Raw genomic sequence first — 23297 nt, 5'->3', positions numbered from 1 at the left:
TTGGTGTGATGTGACTTTGAAGGAGGAGGGAACTGTTCCAGAGGTGAGAGAGGAGATGATGAGGTCCATGATGAGTGGACTGAGGCAGGGGAGGCAGAGCTTGACCAGTGCAGATGGAATGGAGGCCAGTGGGCAGGTTGTGAGGTGGATTTTGTTGAAATGGTTGGTGAGATCAGAATCTGTAATGACTGATGGGGAGGGGAGAGTGGTGTGAGATGGAAGGGATGAGTCGGGTTGAGGGTCTGTACTGGGAGAGATTGTCACTGAGAGTTCATGTTGAATGATGAATGACTGAGTGATATTGTCAATGGGTTTGAGTAGTTTATTGACTGTGGCAAACAGAGTCTGGGGATTGGAGGATCTAGAGTGACTGATACCAGAATAAAAAGCTGTGCGGGCTGATGTGAGCGCTGTTCTGTAATGATGGCTGTGATCCTTGTAGGCTTGTAGGTGTACGGTGAGTCCAGTTTTCTTCTGTAGGTGTTCCAGTTGTCTGAGTTCTTTTTTAAGTTTGTGCAGTTCAGAGGTAAACCAGGGAGCAGAGCAGGAGAATGTGACTGTTGCAGTTTTAACTGGTGCAAGAGCATTAAGGCTGAATGTGAGTGCGATTGTAATGAGCTACTAGGTCGATGCTGGTTTTAGTGTGTCTTTGTGTGTTGTTGGTAATAGTACGTAATATTTTTCTCTCTTAGTGCGTGTGTTTTTGGTGTCATTTTGTATATTTTATTGAAGTTTTGTGATTTGCTAGTAATATTTAGTAGGATTATCATTTTTAACTAAAAATAATTTAAAAAAAGCCCATATTTTTAATGCTGTAATTTGTTATTTTTCCTCTCTCTCTCTCTCTCTCTCTCTCCCTTTCTCAAAAGTACCCCCTGTAGTGCCATTGGATATCCATAGGGTACCTGCTCTAAAGGGATGGTTTTGGCCACCGGGCCTTGAGTTTGACACGTGTATAAGTATATCTATGCCTACGCAAAACACATTATTATGCACCATATTCACTAAGGGGTCTATTCTCCCATCTGGACTTATGCGCTTTTTTGCGCATCTGCAGTTACACACTTCTCTTCTGCTCATATCCTCCCGTCTAGGCTACTAACACGCCCACCGCAAGTAAGGAGGCCAGAATTCTGTCAATGGAGGAGGGCCGAAGGAAAGGAGGCAGTGATGTCTTTTTTGGGCCGTCTACAAATCCTGGAACATGGAGTTTTCCCAACGCTTGTAAATGTCATTGAAATCCGTGAGAATTATTAAGCGCCCTTTTAATGTGAAATGCCTTCATTGATAAACAATGTAACAGGTTGATATGATCAGATCATTGATCAGATTATTGCAGTGTGACTGAGTCACAGTTAAAATCTCTCTCCTTGATCATCATCATCATCATCATCATCGCTGTAAAGTGTGACTGAGTTTGATGCTGGAGATATGAGGAAATAACCTATCCGCAGAGTTTGCAGTGAAACAGAACTATTGGCTTCTATGATACACAGTTTTAAATATAAATAGTTTAAAGTGACCTGAGCCTCATTAAAATATGTGTGGGAAGAGTTTGTGTTCCATCCTCATCTGCATATGACAGCATGTTTCACTCTGTAGTGGATCAAATTGTGACTTTACGTTGGACATAATATGAAAATAGTTGAATCACTGTGACCAACGTGGACAGAAGTCTGCGTCTGTCAGAGTTTTAATTAATCACAGCAGCAGCTGAGTGATCACAGCTGCTGCTGCGCGACGCACAAGTCTGTGTGGCTTCAAATGTAACTACAGTAAATCCATATTTGTAGTGCAATATAATGTTTCACCTTATGGGGGCGCTGCACATATTCCAGGGTTAGAAGTGCGTAAGAGGAAAAGGACTTACGCACACCGCAGAATGCGCATAAAGCCAGATTTGAATGGGAACGCCCACATTTCAGGGCTGCTCCACCCACAGTGCGTAACTGGGCTTTTTGGACTTTTGGACACGCATGGGACTACTTCACAGTTTTAGAGCCTGTGTTCCTCCATCTTGAGACCAAGTGATTGATGATGTCACACGGCCCCACTGCCTGTAAACATCACATTGTAAATCAAGGACTGTTGAAGGATTGTCAGGGTTTGTGTCTTCAACAGTCCGTTGCTATCTTCACCCACCAGAGCGTGTCAGCGCACTGTTTAAGGGAGAGTAAAGGTGCCTTAAGAGAGCTCTTCTTCTCTGCTTGGAACTGTCCCCCCTGCGGTCACCAATTTTTTTAGGGTCACAAGTGCTTTTTAATCTTCTTGTGGTAAACAAAAGAGGATTACATGGATATCTTTTCATTGAAAAATTATCCCAAGGCATGACACCACCAACTGAAAATATTAAAAAATGAAACTTTGCAGCATATATTAACAATATACAGAGATTCTTATCACAGTGTCTTGAATAGGAATCAAATAAACACAAAGAAAAAGGTTTTTATGATCTTTCATATTTCTTCTTTCTAATAAAAAGTGAAATTAACACTCTACAGTCATTGTTCTAAGTGTTTTTCATTGGAATCAAATGAACAACAATAAAATCTATTTTTCAAATTTAGTTTTAAAAAAAAAGTGCAATTAACAATATGCAGTAATTTTTATCAAAGTGTCTTGAATACAAATCAAACAAAAAAAAACAACTATAATAATTTTATCATCTTTCATATTTTTGCAGACTTGATGCATGTCGTGGGATGGATAAAAGTAAGTTTAAAAAACTTTAAATATAATTAGAACTACAAGAGAACTTTATTCTGTTAAATATTGTTTTGTTCCATACATATGATATAATTTTATATTCTACTTATATAAATATATTGTTATTATTATTATTATAAAAAAGTGTATAATATATAACTATATAACACACTTTTATAATTCCTTTTTGTTCTGTATTGTTAAACGTTTAAAGTGTCAGATTTGATCCAAAGGCTGTTATTGATGTGATGTTAAAAAATGAACTGAATCTATTTTATTAACATGAGAACTGAGTGACAGTTGTGTGCCGTTCTTTTTCATTATTTATTTTTTATGGCTGTTTCACGGTCCTCATCTGTTCCTCCTCAGAGTGAGTAGATCAGTCCTAAAGCTCAGCAAAGACCACATGTGGTGCTTATAGCGAGCAAATATCACATGGTGTTTTTATGAATAGCACAAGTTAAAGTAGGAAACAATAAAATAATTACAGGCAGTGGGGCCGTGTGACATCATCAATCACATGATTTCATGATGGAGGCTCTAAAACTGTAAAGTGGACCCATTTCAAAAAGGAAATGAAATGAATATTGTTCATAATAATGTGTTTTGTTAGACATAGATCTGCTAATAAGTACATTTAAAAGATTTTAGGTGTAAAAACAGTGGAGGATCAGCGAGCATTACCTCGAGCCTCTGAACTCGTCCTTTGAAGAACATGAAGAGAGACGAGTTTGGATAAACCACAGACTTTCTTTGTAGAATGGTTTTAGCCTCCATCAGTCCTGCATCAGTGTCTGAACCCTCCAGGGCAAAGAAAGGCAGCACAACTGTGTGGTACCACAGGAGGGCCAACCTGAGCAACACAACACGGGAATAATCAGATCAACAAGGCAGCTCTAAGCATGTTTAACATTGTAAAGAAAGGCTCATTTCCTGTGTTTTTAAACTCATCTGTGGGTTTTTGTTTTTCATTATTCAGGAGGCTGATTATTCCTTGAAATCAGTTAATGTTTGCCTTTTCTTATTTATCAATGTGATTACAGTCCTTATGTTGACAGTGTTACTAATAAAGTTCCTTATTTTCATTCAGTAGTGTTCTGCTTCTTTTTTTTAATCATATTTTGGGTATAATAATATAATAGCTTTCATCACATTTAGCGCCACAAAAATGTGATTATATCTGATCTGTGGGTCACATTTTCCACATTCATACCAACATTAGAATATTGACCAATCAGGGCATTAACACAGGAAGGAACAAAGAGTTTGTGTGTTTGGAGTCTTTTCTTTTGTTTTTGCAGTTTTTTGTTTTTTTCTCTCATTTTGTACGTTTGTGTGTATTTTTTGTTTTCTGTTTATGTCTATTTGTGTATTTTTGTTGTGATATTGTGTTTTTGGAATGATTTTAATGGATTTTTTCTTGTTATTACGTATATTATTCTCTCATTTTGTGTGTTTTTGTTGTGATATTGTATTTTTAGTCATTTTTGTGCTCTTGTGTTGTTGTTTTGTGTTTTTTAATTTTTCTCTCATCTCAGTGCATTTTTGGAGTCATTTTGTTTTGTTTTGTATATTTCTCTGTCTCTTTGTATGTGTGTTTTTCAAGTAAATTTTGTGTATTTTTTTTTCTCTTTTATTTTGTGTGTGTTTGGAGTAAATTTATGTTGTCATTTTGTGTTTTATGAGTTGTTTTTGTGCATTTTATGGTTGTTTTGTATATTTTTCTGTATGTTTATAGTGTTTTTTTGGAGTACATTTTGTGTATTTTTCTTGTACTTTGTGTATTTTTTCTTTTTTAATTTGTTGTTATTTTGTTTTGTGTTTTAAGAACAATTTTTGTGCAAGAATCAGGTGTTTTTTCGAGAACATTTCGTGTATTTTTCCTTTCATTTTGTGTGTTTTTGGAGTCAATTTGTGTTAGTTTGTGATTTTGTGCTTTAGGAGTAATTTTTGTGTTTTCTATATTTCTCTGCATTTTTGTGGTTGTTGTTTTATTGTGCATTTGAGCACAAAGACAATCTGCAGCATATTTCAGATTTCATATCTCAATAACAAACATTGGGAGCCGTTTGGTGCGAGGAAGGTGAAGAGTTTTCAGATTGAAAAATAGAAAATATTCTGCGGGCCCTGAAACCACGTGTGTTGTTTAAGGGACATTAAACTCTTCCTATTTCAGTGAAAGTGTGTCTTACGTTGCGAGCGGAGCCTTCATGTCTTTGCTCTCGCTGGCATACATGAGGGAGGACAGACCCTGGAGACGGTCGCCAGGGAAACCAAGCAGATTGATGATCTTGAGCAGGTGCGGGGGCACCATGGAAATGCACAGGTGGAAGAGGCCGTAGCCAAAGCTGACGGAGCCCTTGAGCCGGTCCAGGGCCTCGGCCGTCACGCCGTTCTCCACCGCGTTGTGGTTGGCGTTGTCGGCTGACATGGACTCCTGGTTGGCGGCGGCGGCGGCGGCACTCGGCTGACACGCCTCCTGCAGCTGACTGATGTCACTGTGGCACTTGTTGTACATTTTCCATGCCTTACGGAGAATCCAGCCCCCTTTGATGTAGGCTGTTAGTGAAAGTAGGGCAACAAAAGTCACAAATTAGTAGAAATCCTTATATATGAATAAAGATAGACATCAGAATATTAATATTAATCATTGAGGGTACGAGTGATAAGTTCCCCGTATACCCATAATACTGATACACAGACCACAACACAAGAAACAGGAGAACCAGAGGAGAAGTCATTTCTATGTTTCAAGGGTGTTAATTCTATTTAAAAAAAAACACTGGATGGAAAACAAAAGCCCAGTTTTGTGAAAATTGTGCAAGACAGAGTTTGTTGATCACCGGATCTCTTCTACCCTCAGCTAACACCTCAATGCTAACATGTTGCAGCTAGAACCTCAATGCTAAACATGTAGCAGCTAGCACCTCAATGCTAAACATGTAGCAGCTAGCACCTCAATCCTAATATGTAGCAGCTAGCACCTCACTGCTAATGTGTAACAGCTAGCACCTCAATGCTAACATGTAGCAGCTAGCAGAGACAACACATTTGTTGTAGAAAGTTTACAAAAATCCAGAAAAGCATGAATATATCTTAATTAAATGTAAGTTAGTGTTTTGTGAACAATGCAATCATAATATTCTTTATTCACATTACACATAATGTTTGTGCTCAGTGATTTAATAATAAACATGATTTTAGTTGTTTCAGCTCATTTATTGTTTTCATTGATTCAGTCATAAACCAACATACATTTAATATTAAAAAACGTTGCTTCTCATGTCAAATATTGTTAAGCTATTAATTTAGATGAATCAAGATTCATTAACTACAAAGTCTCTATATTTTTTTTTTTAAATTGAGTCCCACCTCTAATTCCTATATAGTTGAAAAAGGTCAGAGTAAGTTTGTCCAGAGTTAAATAAAATAAAATAAATTCATGCTTATTTTTCCAACTGCAATTTTATTTTCTATTTTTATTCCCTCCAAAAACATTGTATTTATTGTAATCGTGAGTCCATAGTCTAATATTGTATTGTACTGTGAACTCGTCTCACTCCCACATATGAATATTCATTCATCTCTTCGTTTCTGGAAAAATCCACCTCATCTTTAGCTGAATATTTAAACTGAACAAGTGACAAGTTTAAACAAAATGCCATATTTAAATGTATTTTTTGGTCCACATAGTAAGAGCTTAAATGGTATTTTAGATTTATTGCATTTTTATTATTATCATTACGTATAACAAACGTAAAAACTGACAATAAATATAAAAGAGAAAAGAGGCACATCTTCATCTTAATCCCAAAATGTTTAAAAATAAAAATAAACATTTAACTTTAATATAAGATAGGGCTCGGCTTCATTTGATGTTGGGACAATAATCTAAAGCATCATATTTGGGCTCCTCAGGCTCATTTGTTGAGTTTTTACATGATTTTAACGGTAGAACACAGACCAAGATGTACATTGTTCTTATTGTGCCAAAGAAACCATCAGTATTTACCTGACAGCTCCTGTTTGACAAAGGAGAGCACAGCGAGGTACACCTGGCAGTCTGCCACGATGATCTGTCTCTGTAGGCGGTCCACAACCACGACCCCTGACCTTTGGGAATCCATCTGGAACACACACATTTCACTACAGCAGCATATTTATGGATTTGTATGTTTTAAGAGGGATTATAGGGCCTTTGATTTTCCATTTCAAAATTTCCCAAATTCTGTTTCAGAGTTCACACATTTCTGTGTCACGTCCGCGTCACTTTAAACTTTTTCATTTCATGATCTTTCCATGTTAAGATGACTTAAAGTTGCAGTATGTAAGTTTGTTTTTTTGGGTGTTTTTTGGTCTAAAATCCATCCTAACCTTTGATCATATTGTAATTCAAAGTTTTCTGAGAGGACTCTGGACCTCTGCTCCTTCTCTTCGCTCTGTATTTTAGATTTAGAAATCCAGGAGCGTCAAAGCTTCTTTTCAGCCAATCAGAGATCTTTGTACGGAGTGCTCCATGAGCTGCGTTGGGGGGTTACCAGAGCCGTTTAGAGAGAAGTTCAAAATAGACTCAAATAGTTCCCGGAAGTTATTGGTGGGCAATTCGAATCCATTGATTCAGAGTGACATAACTGAGATTTTAGGTAATCTGTCGTCAATAACTGCATTGATTTACAATATTTATACAGTACACATCATATGTTAATAATGTATTATTAATTAATAAATAATTAGTTAATAATGCACACGTTAATGGTTCAGATACGCTGATAATAATATCCAATATGATTATTTAAACGTCTTACCGTTCAAAAGTGCATCACCAACTGTCTACTCCACTCTAGCTCTATTGTTTTGCAATAGTCAACTGATCACTTCCAGGAACTATTGTGAGGCTCCATCAATTTTCATTGCTGTAAAAAGAACGTGAACGGAGATGTTGCAACTCTCTCTCTAAACAGCGCTGGGTGTTCCTATTGGCTCCTTGACTGAAGGTAATTTGCGTTCATGTCGCTATCTGTTGTATCTTTACACGGCAAAGCACGAGGAAGAAGGAATGAAGTGGAGAAGCAACAGAATAAAGGCACAAAGATGTTTGGGGGAAAGGGACTCCACCAAGGTCTACACAAACTCAAAGTAGACATCCGTGCTGCGCGCAGTCCACCCCACGTATATGTGTCAGAGGGAGAATGAGAACAGACGGGATACATTGAATGTAAACCTAAAAGTGCGTTGACGCCGAATGCGACTTCAGTGACTCTGCTGACGAGATTAAATTTTAAATGAATGTAAATGATGCGACATCAAACGACCTCCCTTCCAGTGACACAACTCACTGAGGACTTTGTTGACAAATGTTTATATTCCAAGCGACTTTGAGCAACGCTGTGTCACGACATTCACTCCCTATGTAACTTCCCCTGGTCCTCACCGTCTGTACAGCTGGAGGCTGCAGCTGCACTGAGAGGGTTTTACATTTCCTCAACTTCCTGAGGCCAAAATTAAAATGGAATACTCCTTGAATAAGCCTTTTACATTCTAAGTATATTCTGAGTGAAAACAATAGAATAAAATAAATTCAAAACATGGGAAACAACTTACTCACATAAATTGTGATGCATTGGATTTTTTTTGTTGTCGATTGGGACGTTTTGTGGCTCTTGTGAATTGTTATGAATTGCAAAAACGTATGAATAATGTTTCTCCACATAAATAATCACTGGTATCTGTGTGTACATTTTTTACAAAAATGGCTTGAGTGAGATTAGGGTATAAAACTACTCCACAATTTTTATTACTCAACCAAGTCTTACACAATGTTAAATATTACAGAATGGTTCTTTAATGTGATGGATGTGCCAGTTGTCCTGTTCATTTTCATAGACAGAATCTGTTTTTCTGTGTGGATGTTAGTCTCCACTACAGTAAGATATTAACAGTGCCGAGCTATTGCAGCCAAGATGTCCACTTACTTCTGTATGTCTATAAATCAATGTCTGTCAAGGAAAACATTGTGAAGCTACTTTGTGAATCTTACACAAATGAAGAGGAAAGGTACTATAAGTCACTTTTTCCCACCAAAGAGAAAGGAAAAAGAAACAGAAGCAGAAGAACTCAGTAAGGTAGATGGAGAAGGAGAAATGGAAAAGGTGCAAGAAGAGAGAGAAGAGCCACAAAAGCATGACAAAGGTGGAGTAGAAGGCCAAGGTGATGAGGTCAGAGAACACCACAGCTGTGAAGATACGAAGGAGGAAGAACATCCCCAACATGAAGAGGGAGAAAGTGACAGGCTATGTGGATCACAGACAGTCTGTGCCAGCTCCAGCTGGTCCACATGGTATGCAAATATTTGTTGCATAGTACACCAAGTTCCATTGAATAAGAACAAGAATAGGCAAAAAATTACATTTTGCTAAGAGATGTATTCATGAGTTATTGCTTAAACTTCTTTAAAATAAAATAAATATTTATGGTCATTTGTTTGCTTAAATGTGAGTAATTGTGAAAATTGGAAGTGTGAGTAGATAAAGGGTTTTACTATTTTGTGTATTTTGGTACAGGTTAAATTTCAAAATCAAACAAAAAACAAAACATTGGTGTGTTATAACACAGCTTGAGGGCCATCACTAATCAATGATAGTTCCAAATTGATTGTGTTTTTACTAGTTGTTATATTGTGTGATAAGTTGTGATGTAATGCAGTTTGATTCTTTACTCCACTCTATCTTCTAGACATATCCAAGTCCAGGTGTGAGGTACCAGTGCAGCCAGTGCGAGAGAGTTTCCCAAAGACTCTTCAGGGAGGAGCCAGGAGAAGCATCCGTAGCAACTGGTACAAAACTCACAGCTGGTTAGAATACTCGTATTCAGAAGATGCAGCATGCTGTTCTGCCTGCAGGCAAAACTTGCTTCCTAATGCTCCAAGGACAGTTTTCACTTCTTTCGATAGTTTTCGTATCTGGAAAAAGGCTGTTATGAAAGACAGTGGTTTCTGTTCTCATGCCAGATCTGAACTCCATGTATATACAATGTTTGCATGGACAGAGAACAAGAACATTATGGATAGAAACACCTCAATGTATAAACAGATAAACAAAATAAGAAGCAGGTGGCTGAGAATCAGTACTATATTAAACTATATTAAAACATTAGCTGAAGTTCTTGTTTTAACAGCCACAGAAAACATAGCTCAGCGTGGTCATAGGAAGTCTGTGTGTTTCTGTCCATGTTAGAATTGCTGGGTAACCACAACCCCATCATTAAAAAAAGGCTTGAACAACCAGCTAAAAATGCTAAATACACAAGTAAAACAATCCAGAATGAAATGCTTGAATGCTTGGCTACAATGGTCAAAGAAGAAATTATCCAAGAGGTTAAAACAAGCAAGCAATTTTCACTTATTGTTGATGAAACTAAAGATGTAGGAAAGAAAGAGCAAATATCCTTTGTTTTAAGGTATTTTTACAACGGTGTGGTTCATGAGAGCTTTCTGGAGTTTGAAGTGGCAGAACACCAGGATGCTGTCGCCTTACAGTAAGTGAGAAGATTATATGCTTTTTGAGAAGCATAGGCTGGAGTGCAAGGAAAACCTTGTGGGCCAGGGCTATGATGGTGCTGCAGGGATGAGTGGGACACATGCTGGTGTCCAAGCAAAAATAAAAGAAGTAGCCAAACATGCCTTCTATGTTCACTGTCGTGCACACTGCTTAAACTTAGTCATTGTAGATACTGTAAAAAGTGTGGCAGATTCAGGCAACTTCTTTTCATTATTAGAACGACTGTATGTATTCATGTCTGGGTCTTATGTACATAACAAATGGCTGGAAGTGCAGAGAGAAATGTTTGATGGTGCACCAAGGGAGCTTCAACAGCTCAGTGATACACATTGGGCCTGTAGACACATAGCTTGTCACAATGTTAAGGACAGGTTGCCTGCAATAGCTTCTGAGAATAATCCACAAAGAGCTATTGAAGGAAGAGGGATATTGGTCCAGATTGATCTAAATTTTGCTGGATCCCTTGTTCTGTTCCAAATGGTCCTGAGTGAGCCCAAGTTTTTATCAGACATGCTCCAATCTAAAACAGTGGACTATGCTAAGGCTGTTGAACTTATCGAAGCTCTTAAAAACACACTGGTTCAGTATCGTAGTCCAGCCTCTTTTGAAGTAATGTGGAGTGAAACACCCGATGTATGTAAAAAAAGTGACATTAGTACAGCTCAGCAAAGACCAAAGAGGGCAAGACTCACACCAAAGGTGCTTCAGGATACTGTAATCCACACCACCTTGGGACAGCATACAGTTCCAGATTGCAAGCACACCTTTAATGTCTCTGTGTACTATCCAGTTGTGGATAACATGATTGGAGAAATAGGGAGAAGAATCTCTAACACAAACTGTAATATTATGCAAGGTATCCAGGCACTAAATCCATCAAATCCCACTTTTTTGAAAGAGGAAGCTGTTCTTTTGTTGGCTAAAGCCTATGATTCAAATATTGAGGATCTTAAACATGAGTTGCATCAGACCAGGAGAGTCCTAGAGAGCAAAAAGGGGAACAAGGAGAATCCTACCACTGTAATGGAGTTTTATGGAATCAGAACAGAATCATAATGAATGAACTCTTGCAGTGTTTTTCACGAAAGCACATGCTTTGTTTCACAGTTGTATTTCAGATTCACAAATGCACACGATCTGTTTCGCAAATATTTATTTTATGCAAACATGTAATATAAAATCTGAAATGCACACGCTCTACATCACAAATATTATTTTCAGGCATACTTGTAATATAAATCCACAGATGATGCAAATTGCTGAATGTGCATTTACAAACTGCTTCTGTGCTGTGAAACCTCTGTGTATCTGTGAGAGAAATGTGTGTGGTGAATTTTGAGAATGCCCTGACGTCGCGGGTTAATGAATTCATCAGCCAATCATATGGCTTCTTACATTTTCTCCACACTCTTGTTTGAACACTGCGTATGCGCACATATCAGTAGCTCTGCAATTGGTTTAAAAGTGTGGAGAAAATGTAAGAAGCCATATGATTGGCTGAAAGCAAACACACCTGATTGGCTGATGAATCTGTCAATCACTTTTACCAGCCAATGGTGACGTCAGGGCAGTCTCATAATTCACCACACACACATTTCTCTCACAGCACGGAAGCAGTTTGTAAATGCACATTCAGCATTTTGCATCATCTGTGGATTTATATTACAAGTATGCCTCAAAATAATATTTGTGAAGTAGAGCGTGTGCATTTCAGAATTTATATTACGAGTTTGCAAAACATATATATTTGCGGAACAGATCGTGTGCATTTGTGCTCATCAAAAAAAAATGGAGGCCCTCAAATGTAATTTAAATGTAGCTTTTGAGTTCTTCTTTCTTTGTGATATTTTTGCTATAAACTTACACTTACACTCTTTTTAATCTTGTTCCTGATGGTTTCTAAAACTCCGGCACTGTCGCTCTCACACAGTTTCTCAGTGGTCCTCAGGTCATCGCAGGCTGTCTGCATCTTCTCCTCCTCAAAGGTCATCATGGCATTCTGCAAAAAATGGAGAAAAAGTAACTGGTCAAGGTTTGCATACTGGCAGATGACTCCAAAAAGGCAACTAAAATAATCAAAATTACTTCATAAAAACACAAAATCGCTCTGGAATTACACAAAAATAACAGAGAAATATACGACAAGAACAACAACAAAAATGAGAACAGAAATACACAAAATTACAATAAAACAATACTCAAAAAATGCATATAACATCAACAAACACACACAAAATGATAAATAATATACAAAACAACAACAAAAATACACACAATGACTCTAATTTATCAACCTTGTGTGAAAACAGGTGTAAATCTGAGCACATTGTGTCGTACGACAGGACCAACATGTGATTTATGAAACATTGGTATTCAACCAATCCCAACGTACAAATGATCAGGTGTTGATAAATGAATTTGATCGTCATTAACATGTTCTGCCCTCATGTTTCGGAAGCCCCGCCCACTGAGGTCAAACAAGAAAAGAAACTTCTCCAGGATGAAAATAGACATCTTCATATCTGAGGTGAAGCAAAACAAAGATTTGAAGACTGGAATTTAAGAAGCTCATTTAAACGCTCTGTGGAAGAGAATCCGCTACTGAGCAGGTGACGTCTGCCCCCCTGTGTGCACTGAGAACAACTTCACAGCAGACATCCTGGCGACACACGGATATGACATTTTTATCAGCATCAGTCCACATGCTTTAGGGAGTAAATATCACACTAAAATAAAATAAGGATTGAAACTCTTTAAAATAGCCTTAAAAGTGACTAAAAGTTGTCCCTTATCTGGGTTTATTATGCCTTCAGCCAATTTCACCTATAATTCATCACAATACTGATTACTGAAGTGCATTTGTAAATGTTTAGGAACTATTTACATTTAAGAATATGAATAAAGTCCTATTTCCGTCCGTACAGCCCCCAGTGATGTTCTGTATGGAGGAAATAGGACCTTATTCTCCAAGACAGAGCATAGCAGGGAAATATTATGTAATAATTTGAGAAATTTGAAGAACTTTGAAAGAATTTTGAATTTTTTCAACAGTTTAAGACTAAAAACGACTGCAATCATGCGATATAAGCATTAGGAAAGTTGAGTTTCATTTACACAATGATTCATGTTTTCTATTTTTACTTTCTCCAGCGGGCCGAATTGGGTGCTCCAAAGGGACGGATTTGGCCCCTGAGCCATGAGGTTGACACATGTGCTTCAAGGGGACTAAACCTGAAGGGCTACTTAGAATAAGCAGTTGACATTCAATGATCAAAGGTTCACAGATAATCCAACAACACGGAGCACTTTAATGAATCTGCTCAGCAGCTCAATGACGGTGCATTATTATGTAATCGTCATATATTAGAGCGGGGACAGAAAAAGGCTTTGTGCACAAGAGTGAATGGTAGAACACAGCGACATCTCTGTGTGTGTGTGTGTGTGGGCAGAAACGAGCTGGAAATGTCATTCAGTCATTGCTAACATCTCACTGAACTGGACAGAGATTTTTTTTAACCCAATGAACCAAAAAAGTAGTAAAAAGATGGAGAATTGTAGATTTGTATGTTAGTTTGTTATATTTCCTACACTGCCGTCTGCCCTGAAGCCCATGAGCGTCACCACCTTTTCTTCTCCCTATTGGTGGATGACCTCATGTGTGCTTCAGCTGTGTGGACTTTGTGTTTTTGTGCCATCACTGTATGAAAAAGCTCCAGTCTGCCCTTCAGTAAGATGCTTCCCTGCAGAGGTAATGCTGCTGTTGACAGGAAGAAGAAACATCCATTATGTTAATGGAGGGAAAAGAGAAGAAGACAAAGCAGCCAGTGTCAATGGTGCCACTTATAGAACACATTGGGTCAGCTCAGGACCCAGAGTTCTCCTGATGATTGTTAGTTTGAGGTTAATCATCTCATCCTCATCACATTCATACTGTACGTTTCACATTGGATTAGACCAGTGGATCCCAAATTTTATCCAACTTTTAAATGCAAGTACCCCCTATGTCTGACTAGAACATTTTGCTCAGTAAAATAACAACTATAGATCATAATGATGAATGAATGAGTGATATCTCACATTTTAAAGGATCTCATTTTGTAAATAAGTGAATAAAACAGTATTTAGTGCCTCCTGAATAGATTTATTTCTATAGTTTTATCTATGAAGGTATAATCTCCCTCCTGGTGTGGGACCAAGACTGACTCTTGTATTTTCACTTCATGTTCTAATCAAGATCATTTCTGTATTTTGTTGTTTTCTGTTCTTTTAATTATTCAGTACATGTTTCTCTCAGTGTGTGTGTTTTTGTGTCGTTTTGTATGTTTCTCTGTTAGTTTTGTGTATTTCGTTGTGATCTTGTGTATTTTTTCTCATTTAGTGTGTGTTGTCATTTTGTCTGTTGCTGGTCGTAAGTATTTTTTTTATCTCTTAGTATGTGTGTTTTTGTGTCATTTTGTGTATTTTGTTGTTGTTTGTATGTTCTTTTTAATAGTCAGTATATTTTTCTCTTCTTTTCTTTTGTGTGTTTTTGTTGTCGTTTTGTGAGTTGCTGGTAATATTATATCATTTTTAACTAAAAATTTACATAAAAGCCCATACTTTTAATGCTTTCATTTGTAAATTGCCCTCCCTCTCTTTTTTTCTCTCTCTCTTTCTCTTACTTCCTGTAGTGCCATCGCGTACCCCTTAGGGTACACGTACCCCCAATTGAGAAACACTGGATTAGAGAGAACTCACCAGAAAACTGACGAAACTGGCACCAAAGCTCATCAGTGGACTCTGGGTCCTGCAGAGGAAAAACAAGAGAGGAACGCACGTTAATAATGATGTCCTTGGATAATAAAATAGAACTGGATCATGAGAAGAGAAACTTTTTCTGCAGGTCATGCAGTGAATGATCTACAGAAACCTTTTCAGGCCGTGAGCCCCAAAATAAAGGTATTAGAGAGTGGGGACCCCCACTGTAGCTGAAGGTGGTTGAACACAGACATGAACATTGAAGAACAGTCATGTGGAGACAGGACCATCTATAAGGGGGAATAAAGGGGAGAGATTTTTGGGGTCCATCCATAAAGTCAGTAAAATGATGGTCTATTGTTCTATGAATCTGTGATAACCACATTTATTTATTCATCTGAATAATATCCACTGTTATCCAGGAACGTTTATTATCATTTGGACTATAGAGTATAGTCATCTATAGGGTCAAAAATGGGTTAAAAGTGTCACCAACAAAATGGTGGAAAAGGTGGTGAAAGAGGATTTTAAAAACCACAGGAATTGGTTAACAGTTGCAAATTAGACAGAAAACAGACAGAAAAAGAGGTAAAAAGGGGTCAAAGTGTCAATATTGGCTCAGAAGTGGCAGAAATAGGGGAAGGGGGATTGGGATAATGTCATTTTAAAAGTACCAACAATTAGTTTAAACTGGCAAGTAATGAACATGACAAATAGTGATTGTGGTTAAATTGGCAAAAATAAGCATGAAATATGGTGAAAAGAGGTTAAAAGTGACAATAATGGGTCAACATATGCAACATTAGGTGGAAAAGTGGTAGAAAGTGCTGAAAATGTCGAAAGTGTTAGAAATGGGAGAAATTTAGCAAAAATGCATTAAAAGGAGCAAAAATATGGCAAGAAAAAGTGATGAAAATAGGTTAAAATAAGGCAAGTTTGGTGTAGTTGCAGAAAAAAGGTAAAAATAAGCAAAAATGGGTTCAAATTGTTAAAAAGAAATACTCTTAGTTTCTTGAAGACATCTGGCGACCCAAATGTGATCCTGAACTCAAGGTTGAGAACCCTTGCTGTATGACACATCAGAGGAGGCCGAAAATAACTAACATCACACTTTACTTTTGTTAAATATGTAAATACATACTCTTTAAAAATGACTTGCTGGCAAAATAAAAACACATTGGTGAAGTTAGATGGTAAAACATGTTGTGCCTGTTAATGCTATTTTAATGGTTTGGCTCATTACAGATGTTTATGAAGGAGTCTCACACATCTGTATGTGCTGTAAATACTACAGATCTAAAAATACAAGGATTAGTTCTCATTCTATTATTATTATTATTATTATTATTATTGTTATTATTAACCCACCGGTAGCGTTTGAAGAGCTCATCGCTCTCCTTGAAGCCGTTGTTGAGCAGCATGTTGATGCCCTGCAGAGCCATCTCAGCATCATCCATGCGCTCAGCATCCTTCTCCTCCTGGTGCTGGTGCTGCTGCTGCTGCTCTGGACCCGCCATCATATAGTCCTGATCCTGATCCTGGTCCTGGTCTTAGTCCTGATCCTGGTCCTGGTCCTGGTCTTAGTCCTGATCCTGGTCCTGGTCCTGGTCTTAGTCCTGGTTCTGATCCTGATCTACTCCTGGTAGATGCGTCGATGCGGCCTCAGCAGCAAACCGAGCCCCGCCGTCTGTCCACAGGCCGCTACAGCCTCCGTTCACACTGAAAACACCGTCTGCATCGTCATATTTACCGTGTGATAATAACCTCCATCTTTCAGCACCGACAGACCGTCTGTTTGTTCCGTGTTACATAACGAGTCCACGGGCCAGCGTCAGAACGCAGCGCGGGTAGGGTGGAGGATGGAGGAAGTCTGCATCCATCCATCCATCCACTCAGCATCCAGCATTTACTTCATCCGCATCCTCACACTGTGGACACGCCCACTCTTGTCACAGCCAGCCAATGGGAGGAGAGCGCGAGCTGCCCGCAGTCACGTTTCACACAAAGCTGCTGTTAGAGCCAGATGTGGAACGCACGCACATCAGCAAGTCACAATAAAACTATTTTCAATAATATATTGTACATTTTTAATCAATTTTTTTTTACATGTTAGATTTTTTCATCAGGTTCCCATTATTGGGTTCTACACTGAAAAAAACCGTGGAACATAAAGATTTTACATTCGACAGCATTTTATTATGTTTGGAAGTAAACATGATTTGGTCATTTGACATTTTCATATTTTTGGAGGATGTTCCCTCAAAAACCACGCCCCCACCTGTGAAAGTTTCAACTCATCACCCACGTTTTCAGCCATCAGTGGAACAACCTCAGGACTACTTTGGAAAGTAAGTGTCTCTCAATTGTTAGAAATGTTCATGGGAATCAGGGAATCCTTATCTTCGGCTCTGTTATTTCTATTTTATATATACATTATTTTGACTTTATTTGCCTGCTTGAATTGCAAGCTGTAGTGCGTGGCGTGGGCTAAATGCTGGGAACCTCCAGTATTCATATGTCAGTCAGCGACTCAAAGTTATGAAATTTGTTTTTCATGTTTCTGCCAAGTTTATATGTAGATGTTGACCGTATGTGTCGCAAATTATGTCTTTTTTTTTTTTTTGAGACAGTTAATAGACGGAGCCCATTTGGCAAGTAAGCACCAACTGTTTGCATCAGAGCCCTATAGAGCATAGACATAAATATACGTAGATGACTGCTACCGCCCACCAGAGCGCTGCGTCAACAGGGCGGCCATCTTGGACCGGTGGCAATCGCTCCTACAGTGCATTACATCTATAGAGGAATGATGTGTTTATATAATTAAAGTTGTCATAAATCACTCAATTTGTGAGCAATTTTCACGGGGTTTGGTTGGAACAAGACATGATAGATAGATAGATATGTAGATAGATAGATAGATAGATAGATAGATAGATAGATAGATAGATAGATAGATAGAGAACAAAAGGAACCCAGAATACGTTCAGATTGCCTAAGCTTTTTATTGACAACATTGTTTAAGGCTATACATTGCACTTGACAATTATTATTATTATTGTATAATTGTACTACGACTATATTATTGTTTTTGCTCTTCTTATAAATATAATTATATTCTCATATTATTGTAATATTATTTTATTATTAATATTTTATATTATAGTTACTGGACATCTCATTGTATTATTATTATTGCTGTATTATTATATTATTCTCTTATATTACGTTATTATTAATAAGTATTGTTTATTATTAATATTATTGTTTTTTGTTATTGTTACTGGATTCTTATATGATATATTTTGTTATTGCTATTATTATTATTAATAAATATTGTTTATTATTTATATTATTGTTTTTATTATTGTTATTGGATTCCTATTATATTCTTTTGTTATTATTATTATTATTATTATTATTATTATTATTATTATATCCATTACTATTATGATTATTACTATTATTTCTACCACTATCACTATTATATTATCATCATTATTTATTGTAGTCAAAGAACGGAAATATTCAAGGATGTGGGTGTGGAGATTAAGTGTTGAGTGGTAAAACCAGTATTTTAAATATATCCAAGCACCTTGTAACATAGCTACATGTGTGACGTTTTAAAAAAATTAAATAGTTTAGAAATCGGTTCAAAATTCAACGAATAATTCTACTTAGAGATTGAGAAATACCTCTTTTTGTCGTAATGTCCATGCACCGCTGCCTCCACCACCACCGGTCCAGGATGGCAGCGCTGTTGACATGTCCCTCAACAGTCAATGCGGCGTCTACGTATATAATGTCTATGGTATAGAGAGTCGCAACATCAGAAGTCCAAAATCCTTCACCGTCACGTGATTCATGTAAGACTGAATTCGTACACCGGAAGTCAATGGCGGCCTCTTCAAATCAATTGACATCACTGGAATTTTCGGTAATTTGGCATCAATAACTGCATTATTGACAATATTTTCAACATTTTTGGCCTATGTTAAACTTCTGTGTGCTTTCAATCTTACTTCAAGGCAAGGCAAGGCAAATTTATTTATATAGCGCATTTCATACTCAAGGCAACTCAATGTGCTTTACATGATAAAACATTCAATTGTTTAAAATCAATAAGAACATTTAAAATCATCAGTAAAATCAATTAAAATCATCAGTAAAATCAATTAAAATCATCAGTAAAATCATCATTACATCAACAACATGACAAAAAATCTCTCTCTCAATCATATGCAGTAGAGAAAAAAAGTGCCTTTAACTTTGATTTAAAAATGTTCACATGTGATGCTGACTTCAGCTCTGCTGCAGTTTGTTCCACTTCTTTGCAGCATAACAACTAAAAGCAGCATCACCATGTTTACTGTGAGCTCTGGGCTCCACTATCTGACCTGTGTCCATAGATCTGAGAGACCTGCTGGGTTCATACCTGACTAACATCTCACTGATGTATTCTGGACCAAACCCATTCACAGATTTATACACCAGCAGCAGAACTTTAAAGTCTATTCTGAGGCTGACTGGGAGCCAGTGTAAAGACTTTAAAACTGGAGTAATGTGCTCTGACCTCTTTGTTCTGGTTCAGACCCGAGCTGCAGCGTTCTGAACCAGCTGCAGCTGTTTGATGCTCTTTTGGGGGATTCCTGTCAGAAGACCATTACAATAGTCCAGTTTGCTGGAGATAAAAGCATGGACCAGTTTCTCCTGATCTTTCTGAGCCATTAAACCTTTCAGGCTTCTAACTTCCCTTTCCCTCTGCCGTGATCAGTGATGTTGCTCGGTACGCGTCCTGCGTCCCTGACGCATAAAAATCTAAAAGGATAAATCCACTATCCATGCGTCCCAAGGACGCACCTCATTTTTCTCATGAAAAACGACACATTGTGAACAACAACTTATGTTTAAAATCACAGTAACTTGCAAAAGAAACGTAGCCGTCAGTGGACCCCTTTACGCAATAACTCAGCGCAGACATGATCCCATTGACTACATGCTAGTTTAGCCAACTAGCAAGTTAACGTGGATTTCATTTCAAAATGTTTCCTGGGACCGCTTATTAAGTGCACTGCCCTCCCCCCTCAAAGCTCCTTCCGTGCTTCGTGTAGCGCAGTGGTGCTCCGTGAGAATGTGATCAGCTTTAATCATCTTCACCTGCTCAGTGTTTGAACTGTTGTGTATGGTTAACTAAGAATAACTCAGTCCGTGTTGTCTTTTAGTTCTTTTTATTCCAGCCTTTTTGTCCGTGTCTCGTAGGTAAACATTACTACCTCAAGTACAACCGTTTCAGTGGGAACTTCCGGTTTACAAAATAAAAGTCCGTTGGAGCAACGTTATTAGAATGATACATTCTAACAACTTCTCATCAGAACTACAGAAGATAGGATCATTTAGATTAGGTTAATTTAAACTAAGTTGATCAAAACTTAATCATTAAACCTGATCAGATTCAGTAAACCATTGATCCCTGAGAGGAAATGGGTGACATTAATTCTGTTCTCATACATCTTTATATGACATATAAATAATTAAAAAGGAGAAGTCAGAATAATTCATGTCACTACAAATATATCTACCTTTTAATTGTATCTTACTTTATTTTTTACATACATTCTTTGTTTAATTATGAGTTTTTTATTTATTAGCATTTATTTTGTTTCCTCCCAGGAGTTAAAAACTAAAATTCTCTTTAAAAAATTATAAATATTTCTAAAAAAAAACCCTAAGTTAAAAAAATTAAGTGGAAAACACGGAATTTGGGGAAAAATATTGGAATTTTGGAAAAAATAAAACGTAAATTGTAAAAAAAAAAACAAAAAAAAAACCGGATTTTATATGGCCCTAAGTTAAAGATACAAAATTGTTAGTAGTAAGCAGTGATGTTGCTTGGTACGATACATTGTAAACATCAACTTATGCTTAAAATCACAGTAACTAGCAAAAGAAACGTAGCCGTCAGTGGACCCCTTTATCCATTAACTCAGCGCAGACATGGTCGCCTTGAGTACATGCTAGTTTAGCCACTACAACAACAATCAGCCAGTTCACTAGCTGCTTACAATACACCACAAACATATCTGATCATTTTATTTTTCTCAACAGACTTTGCACTGTTAGTTAAGTTACATTTCTGTGCTAATAGTTTCATAGTGATTGACTCAGTTCATTTGATTTAGTTGATCTTCAGACAAGAACATTCTGGTCTTATTTTGGTGACAATTTATTTTTTGACTCTGTCATGGTGATGAGAATGTTTTGTTCGTGTTAAAATCAGCACTTTTATTGATAATGTATTTTTGTACAACAGACACCATTTTGTTTTCATTTGAATTTTAGTAATTTATTTTGGTGCTCTTTTATGTTGCTACAAAAGTGCAATATAACCTGTTACTGTGCAATCAACTTTTCAGATTTAGAATTGTATTTGTTTAATTTCAGATACATTTTGAACATACGTGAATATATCTGCTAATTGTAGCCATATCATACCACCATTAAGAGAGTTTAACACTACAATTTAAGAAATAGAAGAATATAAGAAATAGAAAGAAATACATTTTTTTTATTGGGGACCCATTGAATTTCCCAGAGACCCACTCAAATCACCACCTGTGGGTCCCGTGAACTCACTACATTGAAAACCTATCAACATCACTGCTTAACCGTAGCATAACCAACTTAGCATCTGTATTGTTTCACCCCATGGAATTAAATTCAGAGGGTCCAGCTCTGATAGTGGGGTCTCCTAACCCTCTTCCCCTGGTCAGGGGTCTGCAGCCTTTACTCTACAAGGAACCATTTAACCTCATCTCACCTGGATTAAAGTCCTCCTGGAGCCATAAATACCTTCTCAATGAAGACAATACAGTGAATTAAATGATATAGAATAATGTTTGATTTCATTTGATTTATATTGATCATGTAAATGGAAAAACAGTTTAAAATCAAATAAATAAATAAAAAAACCCTATCTTTCATCTTTAAATTCTTACACATCTCAGTTTACATAAACACAATGTTTTATAAAGAAGATTTTTTTTAGTTAATGCATTTGAAAGTCTACAAAAGTAACATGAATATGATAACACATGATCATGTGATCAACACATGCTAATTGCTCATTTCTTGCCACATATAAAACATGTATATTTAACCTGTACATTGGTGATTAAATGAATCTGTTCCCACAACAATTAGAATCTTTATTTTCTTCCAGAATAGTGTTTTTGTTGGTTTAGTTATTTTACCAGGGATTTAAAACTTAAGGTTAGTCACAGGTGCAGGAAAGTTGATGGTCTGTAGATGTTGCTGGAGGTGAAGTAGGAATGTGCTGAGTCATTGCACAACGTGATTTATTTAAGGTTAACAAATTGTTATATCTTGATTTTATTTGTCATGAATCATTATTATTATAGGGAACCATTGCAAAAGAGTCAAAGGGCCACATTAAGCCCCAGAGCCGCAGGTTGCAGACCCCAGCCCTGAGAGAACCACAGCTGAACATCTGTCCTGGTATCACAGTCTATCAGTTCTGGTCCCTCCAAGCTGATTCTGATGAGCGTGTACGCGCTATCACGGAGCTCGGCACGTTTTTCCTTTTTACTGCTGCACTCAATGTGAGCGCGCACTGAAGGACTCATTATGTCTGGCTCCGTTCACAGCGGACCACGCACACTCCAAAGGAGCACATAGGTGTTTACACTCGGTGCATTCACCATTCAATTACCTGCAGCCAAGTTGTGTGAGCATGGACCGTCTCATCACTAGGACCCACGGGCATAAAGCTCGACCCGACCCGAGCCTGACCCATTAACTTAAATTGTAGGTCTGAGCCCGAAGCAAACCCGACCTAAATTATTATTTTATTGAATGTATTGCAGCCTGTAGGTTATTAGCGTGGTGCCTCGCATGGTGAGGGGGGGCGTGCACACACTCACCGCAGCCCAAAAGGTATTTTAATGATGTGACGGGCCATAATCACAGTTTTACTGGCTTTAATGGAGGTCGTAGTAACACTCCAAAAATAAACAATCAAACACACAAAGAACACACCCACACTACCGTGGTAACAGAATTGTTCACTCTTTTCCCCGCTTACGCCCGCCCTTTCCCCCAGCCTCTCAGCTAATCAGCACTCAGAACACATGTAAACAAAGACACACATTGGCAGAGAAAGCTGTAACCATGATGCTTTCATGGCCATGGGAAATCTCAGCATCAGTTAACCACTGAATACACAGGACGTAACGGAGCGCTCAGCCGCTCCGTCCAAAGTAAGGTCATCCATACGCACTC

At 37.6% G+C, this 23297-nt stretch overlaps 1 protein-coding gene across 1 annotated transcript in view; it reads right to left on the bottom strand.

The window, feature by feature from the left end:
* The window catches only part of LOC114462538 (tetratricopeptide repeat protein 39C-like), a 29101-nt gene extending 12189 nt beyond the window's left edge, over window positions 1–16912 (bottom strand). Inside the window, exons 1-6 of the mRNA XM_028445444.1 lie at window positions 16368–16912; window positions 15000–15048; window positions 12133–12261; window positions 6719–6833; window positions 4899–5265; window positions 3391–3559 (exon numbers count right to left, since the gene is read on the bottom strand). Coding sequence (XP_028301245.1) covers window positions 3391–3559; window positions 4899–5265; window positions 6719–6833; window positions 12133–12261; window positions 15000–15048; window positions 16368–16519 — 981 coding nt within the window. The 5' untranslated portion in view covers window positions 16520–16912. The remainder of the gene's footprint in view (window positions 1–3390; window positions 3560–4898; window positions 5266–6718; window positions 6834–12132; window positions 12262–14999; window positions 15049–16367) is intronic.
* Window positions 16913–23297: the final 6385 nt, after the last annotated feature.

This window comes from Gouania willdenowi, chromosome 4, assembly GCF_900634775.1.
Source record: "Gouania willdenowi chromosome 4, fGouWil2.1, whole genome shotgun sequence".
Lineage (NCBI taxonomy): Eukaryota > Metazoa > Chordata > Actinopteri > Blenniiformes > Gobiesocidae > Gouania > Gouania willdenowi.
This window is presented reverse-complemented; position numbering and strand designations above follow the sequence as displayed.